This window comes from Penaeus chinensis, chromosome 11 (assembly GCF_019202785.1).
Source record: "Penaeus chinensis breed Huanghai No. 1 chromosome 11, ASM1920278v2, whole genome shotgun sequence".
NCBI lineage: Eukaryota > Metazoa > Arthropoda > Malacostraca > Decapoda > Penaeidae > Penaeus > Penaeus chinensis.
Window position 1 is genome coordinate 41,037,367 of NC_061829.1, and position 10,000 is coordinate 41,047,366.

The following is a 10,000-nucleotide window of genomic DNA, read 5'->3' on the forward strand; positions in this document are numbered from 1 at the left end:
GTGTATTTGGAGGTTTTTATTCAAATCCTGTCTTGCCCTCATCAAAATGGGTTTTCAGTGTTTCAATGACTATATTTAGAATGACTGTTATATTGCATTAATTCAGTTACAGATAACCAATGCACGTACAACAGCATACCATTCTCCTTCTCCGTCTCTCTTGCTCACTCTTTCCTTCCTCCTTTCTCTCCCTCTTCCTCTCCTTCTCCTTCTTTCCTTCTCCCTTTCTCTTGCTCTTCCTTTCCTTCTTCTTCTCCCTGTCCTTCACCCTCTCTCTTGCTTTTCCTTACCTTTTCCTTTCCCTCTCCCCCTCCCACTCGCTTCTTCTCCCTTTCCTTCTTCCTCTTGCTGTCCCCCTCGTTCTCACTCTTGCTCTCATTTCCTTCTTCCTCTTCTTCTCTTGCTCTCTTCCTCTTCTTCTCCCTTTCCCTATCCCTCTTCCTCTCCTCTTGTTCTCTTCCTCTTTTTCTCCCTCTCCTTCTCTTGTTCTCTTCCTCTTTTTCTCCCTCTCCTTCTCTCTTTCCCTATCCCTCTCCCTCTCCCTCTCCTTCTCTCTTTCCCTATCCCTCTCCCTCTCCCTCTCCTTCTCTTGTTCTCTTCCTCTTTTTCTCCCTCTCCTTCTCTCTTATCCTATCCCTCTCCTTCTCTTGTTCTCTTCCTCTTTTTCTCCCTCTCCTTCTCTCTTTCCCTATCCCTCTCCCTTTCCCTCTCCTCTCTTTCCCTATCCCTCTCCCTCTCCTTCTCTTCTTCTCCCTCTCCTTCTCTCTTTCCCTATCCCTCTCCCTCTCCTTCTCTTCTTCTCCCTCTCCTTCTCCCTGTATCTCCCCTCTCTCAACCTCTTTTGTCACAATTCTTTGTAGAAAACAGACAGACAATAGATAATGATACACTTTCTGTATGTTGCTCATATTTACATGCAAATCCAATATCATACTTACACAGGGCACTTATGAATATATAAAAATAAGGTTTGGAATCTAAAAGCTTTCTGTCAAAAATTTAATATACACAAAAATACAATGCAACTAAGATTACACATTTTTGTAATGCAAATTATTTGCACATTTTATCACATTTATGAATACATCTTACTTATTCTTAAATATAAAATAAATATTTTTGTTTATCAGTTCAAACACTAAATAAATCACACAGCAGTATAAAAATAGACAAAAATCTAAAAATAATAAAGCAAAAGATGAAAAACTATAAGCAAAGAGAATTATTTCCAATAGTTAATATTTGAGAATAATATCTTCCTACTTATGCTGCTTTTCATTCATGCTTTGTATTTACGGAGAGATCCTATACAGATAGAGACATACTGTACAGATGACCATAAATATTAAGATAGGAAACTTGTAAGTAAAAATAATATTACACTTATATTCTTTCAGTAAATACATATATATATCATATTTTTATGTTTATTTTCACTTGCAATCACAAGTACAGACATAAATGCTTCATCTTCATGTGACAAACAAAATTCACTGGTGCCGTTTTCATTTTTTTCGATTTACTTTCCCGTGTGTCTACAAATGCTTCACTTGCAAGGACGAACGCAAACATCACAGATACGTAAAGTGAAGGAGAAAAGAGGGGAAAAAAGGCTAGATGGGTCGCATGGCTATCTTTTCAGCATCTCCTCGCATGATTCTCTGAATGCAAGTCTATGGTCCTTGCTCAGGAACTGCTCGAATTCTAGAATGAAGAACAGATGGTATAGCATTACATTTGGGTTACAATTTATTCATACTACCTTATATTTCCTTCACATTATAAAAATGGGAACACAAATTACTTGTTAACTCTTATTACTTGTTAGCTATCCAGTGATAATCTCAAAGTGTGACTGCATTTCAACATCGTAATGTAATATATGAACATAAATGACATAACTGAAACGAATATAATATACCAATAAAATTATGATTGATAGAAAAATTAACCAAGCCCACAACTCACTTATGAAGAGTCTGTGATGCTCGGCTTGCTGGGAAAAGAGCGAGGCGAGAGTGCCCACCACGGTATCATAGTCCTTACTCTTCTGATAGCTCTTGACGGCCGATGAAAAGAGGCCATACTGCTCCTTGTTCAGCTGGGATTTCACCTTTGGGAAAAAAGAAAAGGGGTGCAGGTAAATTAAAAGCCTCAATGCCTTCAATTTCAAAATCATTATGGTTCAAATCACAAAAATAAGAAACTTGCCATAAAGAGTTGTACCCTTACCAATACGAACATTGTATTCACATAAAAATGATAAACTTCTGTGACCAACTCACATCTTTAATATAGTCGGCAATGGACCCAAGTTTCTTGGTCTCCCCGTTCTCCTTTCCTGAAGAAAGGGCTGCCACTGCTGCCGACGAGGAGACCCTCCCGGACCCCAAAGCACCCGATGAAGATGCCTTCGTGGTGCTCTTCTGCGCACCACTGATGAGCTCCTGCGAGTTGCCTGGGGAGGAGAACATCTCAGGGGAGCAACTCGTAGCCTCTGCAGCCACCCCTTGAGATGCCTGGCTTGCTGCCTGGCTTGGTCCCGTGCCCTTCAGGAAGTCTGCCAACTCCTTCTCACCCTTTGACACAATCTTTATCTTCCTCTTCTTGTTGCCCACCTGCAGGGTATTATACTTGCAGCTCACTTGCGATGTGCTCTGCAGAGAGTTGAAGTCCACCACTGACGTCTTCTTCTCCAGGGCTGAGAACACCGAGCCATCACCCCCCTCCCCTTCCCTCTTCTCATTCGCCCCGTCAGTCTTCTTATAATTCATGTTCGACCACATGTTGTTATAGTCCTCCTTCACTGCCAGAGCCTGTCCCATCTTCTGGCGGGTCGCATCCGAGACAACCAGACGTGCGGGGGCCGTCTGCAGTGCGTGGGCATGAACCGGGGGCGCTGCACTCACTGCTGCTGGGGGCTCGTCATACTTGGCACTGATGGATGGCTTCCCATTCTTCTCATCAGGCTGGGGCAGCTGGGCAGAAAGGGAGTTGGAGGCATTCAACTTTAGGCTCAAAGAAAGATATCAAAAGTAATTCAAATCTCCCCATAATGGAAGTTTATATATATATATATATATATATATATATATATATAATTCATGGCTAATGAAATAGCCAAAATGTAAACAAATGATAAATAAGAACAAATTGATGATTGAAAATGCTAGGCTATAATATTAAAAAGAAAAAAAGAAAAGAAAAGGAAAAGAAAAAAATATATATAGATAGATAGATAGATAAATAGATAGATACAGTTATAGATGTATAGATATATAGATATATGTGTATAAATACATATACATACATATATATACATATATACATATATATATATATACACATACATATACATATGTACAAACATACATATACATATGTACAAACATACATACATATACATATATAAACATATGTACTTATACATATATATATATACATATATATACACATACATATACATATGTACAAACATATACACACATACATATACATATATAAACATATGTACTTATACATATATATATATATATATATATATACATATGTACTTATACATATATATATATATATGTATATATATATATATACATATGTACATATACATATATATATATATATATATATATATATATATATATATATACATATGTACATATACATATAAACATATACATATAATATATATATACTGAATAAATAAATCAATATATATACATACATAAATATACATATATATACATATACACACATGTAGACAAATATATAAATATACACATACATATATAGATATATACATATATATACATATACATATAGACATATGTGTATATATACACATGTATATATACATATATATATACATATATTTACATATAGATCTACATATCTACACACACATATATATACATATAAATACAGACATATAAACATACATACATACATACATACATATAAACACACACACACACACACACACACACACACACACACACACACACATATATGTATGTATATATATATATATAATGTATAATATATATATATATATATTATATATATATTATACATATATATACATACATATACATATATATACATATATGGTATAAAAACCCACAATGTAAAACTAGACTTATTGAAAATGAGACTAGTTTCTGATGGACTGGTCAGCGGCGCGAATTATCTTTCCTTCCGCTGACGTCCTGGCCCGCAGACTGGTGGAATCTTCCCTAATAAAGCTGCTTCCTAATTTCGACCTGAACAGCGGCTTTTCTCCTGCCTACAGTCTCCTCGCTTCCCACATCCTCCGCTTTCTCCCGTTTGCCGGCCACCCGTCACACAGTCCGCCCGACCCTCCGACCTGATCTGACCTCCCTTCGTTTCCGTCCGTCTGTCCTCACCTGCCCCGTGTCTCCGCGTTGCCTTTCCTCTCTCTGTTTTATATCCCCTCCTCTTCCTTGCCTCCTCAAACCTGAAGATGTAGTCTCATTTTCTATTAAATCTAGTTTTACAGTGTGGGTTTTTATACCATAGTATCAACACGGTAGTGTGTTTTCTCCTTTCATATACATATATATACATATATATACATATATATACATATATATACATATATATACATATATATATATATATATATATATATATATGAACTGTATTCATGTTGACAAATGAGAAAAGGTATGAATAAGAATGAATATCTTCACAAAACAAGATATGTGTTTGGCCTGTTTGATTACACCATGTTTTCATGCATTTCTGATGAAAATATAATCAGAACCAGTCAAATACATCTCTTGTATTGTGAATATATTTATCCTCATTCATACCTTTTCTACATATATATATATACGTATATATATAAATATGTATATATATATATATATATATATATATATATATATATATATATATATAGATATAGATATAGATATAGATATATATATATATTGATAGGCTTCTGGACAACTTCAGAAAAAAAAAAAAAAAAAAGCCAACTCACCAAGACTTGGGCATTTTTGAAGAACTGTATGATGTCCCGGAGTGCAGGCCCAAACGTACTGTAGGAGTTCATGAAGGGGCGCACCCACGCCGACAGCTGCGGGCGGAAATTGGGGGCTGCAAAGCGGTTGTCACACAGGATGATGGCACCGTAGTCATCCTTGTGTCTGATCACACGCCCAATGGCCTGGTTCACGGCCCGAGATGCCTCCAGTTTGTACCACTCCTGCCCCGTCAAACCTGTCTGCAATGGAAGAGCAAGTTCCATGGGGCTGTAGTGTGTTTCATATTGCACTTTTGTCCCATGTCCCACCACACAACGCTAAATATTAAAGTTCTGTCTAATGTATACCCACAGGACAGAAAATTAAAAGATTTTACATAAAGGGGGGGGGGGGATTATGATAAAGTAATTTTATCATCCTCTACCTTTGGATATCCATCTTACCAAATGAAAATCTTTTGACATTTGAAACTGAATGAAATATATATATGGAATGGTTTCATTCTGAATTATTAGTGTTTTTGCAATTTTTATAGCCATTAATACTTTTCATCATTTCCATATTGCACAAAAAAAAGAGGAATCCCACATTTCCCTACCTTATTCTTGAGCCTGGTTTCTTCGAGGTATTTCTGCTTGAGCACGACTCGGGGGTCCTTGAATGGGGGGTAAGGGAGGCCTGTGATGATGACTGCCCGGCCGTTGCGGTTGGCAAAGTCCAAGCCCTCAGAGACCTTTCACAAAATCAGAGGGAAACAGGAATATATTGACTGTTTTATTTCCCTTTCATTTTTGTTTTCCATGTTTTCCTTTTTATCCTTTACTCTCTCCTACTCCTCCCTTTGTTTCCCCCCTTCACTCAACATCCTGTTGTCTTTCTCTCACTCCCTCCCTCCTCTCTCTTCTTTCTTCCCTCCCTCATCTCTTCTTCCCTTCTCTTTTTCTCCCTCCCCTATTCCTTTCATTCATTCATTCTTTCTTTCTTTCTTTCTTTCTTTCTTTCTTTCTTTCTTTCTTTCTTTCTTTCTTTCTTTCTTTCTTTCTTTCTTTCTTTCTTTCTTTCTTTCTTTCTTTCTTTCTTTCTCTCTTTCTTTCTTTCTTTCTTTCTTTCTTTCTTTCTTTCTTTCTTTCTTTCTTTCTTTCTTTCTTTCTTTCTTTCTTCATCCCATCCTTCTTTCTTCATCCCATCCTTCATTCTTCATCCCATCCTTCATTCTTCCTCCTTTTGCAACTCCTCCTTCCCTTCCTTCCCCTCTTTCTTCCTGGCCTCACCTTGCCCCTGCAAACCGCCATGAAGCAGGCCCCCTTTAGCGCCGGGTCGTTGATCTTCTGGTAGTACTCTGTCATGGCACTGTGGAACTCGTCCTTTGTCTGGGGCTCCACAAAGATCGGCTGAGGGGAAACGGATGGAAAAAGGCCATTGTTACTCGGGATCTCATCCTTGTGGAAGGAGACTGAACCACAATTTTTTCTTTAAAACAGAAAGGTTGTCCTTGATCTGAAATAAATTTGAAAACTGCTGCCTCCAACTCCCAGCCAAACCCTTACCTTCGTGGCCGAAATCCTGCTCCAGATGCCCGAATTCTGCCACTCATCCCGACAGTTTCGCATGATGGGGTAGGAGGGGAAGAAGATCAGCAGGCCATCAGGCACGATGCGGGAGAAGTTCAGGATGGTCTGCCCCAAAGAGCTGATGTAGCGCGGGTCACTCCTGAGACAACAATGAAAGTACGTGTTTTTAACATCAGACTTTTAGGCTGAAATGATTTTTGTATTGTATAGTCTCCTCTGATTAATTCTCAGATGATAAGAATGTCAAGTATTATGTGATTATGGTTGTCATTTAAGACCATTATTTTTATCATGCCTTTTATATATCATCATTATTGTCATATGGTTTTCTGATACAATAATCAACAACAACGTAAATGATACACACATTTCACTCTTGAGTGAGGATGCAGGGCAAACTATTATGATCCGTACACTTCAAAAGTAAAGCTAATCTTTTGTGTGAATTTAAGGAGTCAATAAAACCAACTCTTTAATGCATCAATCCATTAACAATGCCTCAGATTTCAATACGTTGCCCCTTTATAAACATCAATACAATAAAAATACTAAATAAAAAATAAAATAAATAAATAAAAAATAAAGATGGCTGCACCTGTTTTGAAAGGATGAATTGAGGTTGAAGCCATCAGGCCCGTTGCAGATCGTGCCCACCCACACCTGGTGACGCTGGATGATGTGCGGGTTCTCAAGCTGGATCGGGAACGGAACCTGGAAAGGGGCGTGTCTTGAGAGGCGGTGTGGTGGAAGAATCTTTTATCTTTCATGCAAAGAAGTGATTGAAGGCAAAGGAGGAGGAGGAGGAGGAGGAGGAGGAGGAGGAGGAGGAGGAGGAGGAGGAGGAGGAGGAGGAGGAGGAGGAGGAGGAGGAGGAGGAAGAAGAAGAGAGACTGGGGAGAGGAGGAGAAGGAGGAGGAGGAATAGGAGGAAGAGGAGGAGGAGTAGGAGGAGGAGGAGGAGGAGGAGGAGGAGGAGGAGGAGGAGGAGGAGGAGGAGGAGGAGGAAGAGGAGGAGGAGGAGGAGGAGAGGAGGAGGAGGAGAGGAGGAGGAGGAGAGGAGGAAGAGGAGAGGAGGAGGAGAGGAGGAGGAGAGGAGGAGGAGAGGAGGAGGAGAGGAGGAGGAGAGGAGGAGGAGAAGAGGAGGAGAGGAGGAGGAAGAGGAGGAGAAGAAGAAGAAGAGGAGAAGAAGAAGAGAGAGGATATATATATATATATATATAAATGTGTGAGGAAGATATATTAAATGTGACAATATATACTGCTAATTTCCACAAATCAACTTAAGTCTCACCTTAAGGTGTATATAACAAAATAACATAAAAAGATAACAAGGCATGATGTCCCTTTAAGGCAAACAAATCCCCCCCCCCCCTGCCCCTGATTCTCACCTTCTCCAGCTCCAAGAAGAGGGCCTTCAAGGTGTAAAGATCGTCAGGGTTGAAGTCTTCGGGCATCACCTCAGAGACATCGTTGGCCGCGATGTTGGAGCCCTCGCTCATCTCCTGCATCTTTTTCATGACCTGAAATTGAGAAATCCATTGGTGTAATGTCAAGTCTCTGCATCAGGATGGACATCTGAATTATCTGTTGTTAATTATCTGTTACTTTTACTACCATAAATATTGGTATCTGTGGCCAATGATTTTTCATTTCAGCATTTAACAAATTCCATTTCATTAGTTTCAAATTCTCCTTCAAATACCTATCATCTACTAAGATTATCTTCACCTAGGTCCATGCCCATACCTATCAGTATCATTCTGAATACAATTATCCTGTTTAGCATTGCAAATATCAGTTATGCTCATAATTTTTCATTCAAAATTATTCAATCATTGTGCAGAGAGTAGTTTAAACCAGAATTAATAATTACAAAAAGCACTAAGAACCACTATCTCAACAGCAAATCATAAATCACCTGTGTTACTTCATCAATGCACAGAGCTATGTCTGTTGAGCGAATCTGCAGAGACGCAGCTTCCTCACACATTTTCTCCACATTGTGAGCTTCATCAAAGATCACAATATTACCCTGAAGACAGAAATAATCATGATACTACTATATAAATACAAAACTATAACCAAGATTAATATATAAAAAAATAAATTGATAGTATATACTTTGAGTAAAAAACAAATAAAAATATATATTTATGTGACAAATTGTGAAAAAAGACAAGGCATACAAATCTCATCAAATACATACACATGTTCAACTATTGTTACAAAACCACACCCCACCTGTAGCTCCACTCCGTGCGCTTTCCGGCTTTTGGGGTCCAGGAGATAGTTGTATGGCAGGAAAATGATGTCAGCATCTTGTTTGAGTTCCCTCGCCATGTAATATGGGCAGAATGTCTTCTTGCGGCCAACTTTGACAAGGTCTTCAATGTCAAGTGCCTTCTGACGCACTTCTGGGTCGTCTTTTTTGGCTTCGACCTGATGAAAAAAAGTTGAGGAAGAATGAGTATTTCTCTGAATTTCCCCAATTGTAAGAAGCCCTTCATGTGTCCTGTATAATGTACAGTAAACAAAAGATGTACAAAAGATACTGCAGATATAAATGTCCATTATACAAACATGCACATGCACAGAAGATACTGTAAACATGTATGTATATCATAAACATACATTATATACACCCATATACAACAAGGACTGCACACACAAACATAATACTTCAAATTCAAACCTGGTTGTTGAAGTAGCATGTCTTGGCCTTAACCCTCAGCTGACACATGTGCACCTTGTTGTTATTGTTGGTCTCCTTTGACACCTCAGGATGGATGCACATTTGGTCACGCGATCCTAGTACTGCCACCTGGATATTAAGACGTTTGGTTTAATGAAGTGTGTGGAACTTGAAATTAGCCAAATATTAAAAACAGAAAACAAAGATAAAAGAAAAAAAAAGGAAAAAAAAGAAAAAATGTATATATATGCCAATGCCTGGCCAACAAGAGTTTTAACAGGAAATTTCACTACTTCTCTTTATTTTTCCCTTTGATCTCGAACATACATTCTTCACATCACAATCCTATCAGTTCACCAACCTTGAGATAGCTGTAGGTAGTTCTCTTCAGTTCATTTACTGCCTGGCTCAGCTGGGAGTGAGTCCTCGAAGAGTATATGATCTTTGGTGGGGCTGAGAAACAGATGAAAAAGAAAAATAGACATATGCCTGAAATGTATTTTTCAGTTGTGCATGAAAAAAAAAAATTACAGAAATTATGTTCAAATATGACTGAAATAATTAAATGACTTTTACATATAATAGACTGAATAACTGAACCTAAAATCAACATCAGCTAAAACGTTTATTGATAAAAAAGGTTTATTCAAAATATCTTATTTTCTGCTGCTCCCAGAATAAAAAATAATAAATTTCTTTCTAAATCATATATTAAAAAACAACAAC

At 38.0% G+C, this 10,000-nt stretch overlaps 1 protein-coding gene across 1 annotated transcript in view; it reads right to left on the reverse strand.

Moving 5' to 3' along the window:
* Positions 1-985: 985 nt before the first annotated feature.
* LOC125030482 (regulator of telomere elongation helicase 1 homolog) overlaps positions 986-10,000 on the reverse strand; it is a 10,800-nt gene continuing 1,785 nt past the window's right edge. Inside the window, exons 4-16 of the mRNA XM_047620524.1 lie at positions 9,636-9,727; positions 9,275-9,403; positions 8,824-9,021; positions 8,501-8,614; positions 7,971-8,102; positions 7,179-7,294; positions 6,560-6,722; positions 6,284-6,403; positions 5,611-5,745; positions 5,009-5,251; positions 2,286-2,978; positions 1,969-2,113; positions 986-1,704 (exon numbers count right to left, since the gene is read on the reverse strand). Of these exons, the coding sequence (XP_047476480.1) occupies positions 1,631-1,704; positions 1,969-2,113; positions 2,286-2,978; positions 5,009-5,251; positions 5,611-5,745; positions 6,284-6,403; positions 6,560-6,722; positions 7,179-7,294; positions 7,971-8,102; positions 8,501-8,614; positions 8,824-9,021; positions 9,275-9,403; positions 9,636-9,727 (2,354 nt within the window). The 3' untranslated portion in view covers positions 986-1,630. The remainder of the gene's footprint in view (positions 1,705-1,968; positions 2,114-2,285; positions 2,979-5,008; positions 5,252-5,610; positions 5,746-6,283; positions 6,404-6,559; positions 6,723-7,178; positions 7,295-7,970; positions 8,103-8,500; positions 8,615-8,823; positions 9,022-9,274; positions 9,404-9,635; positions 9,728-10,000) is intronic.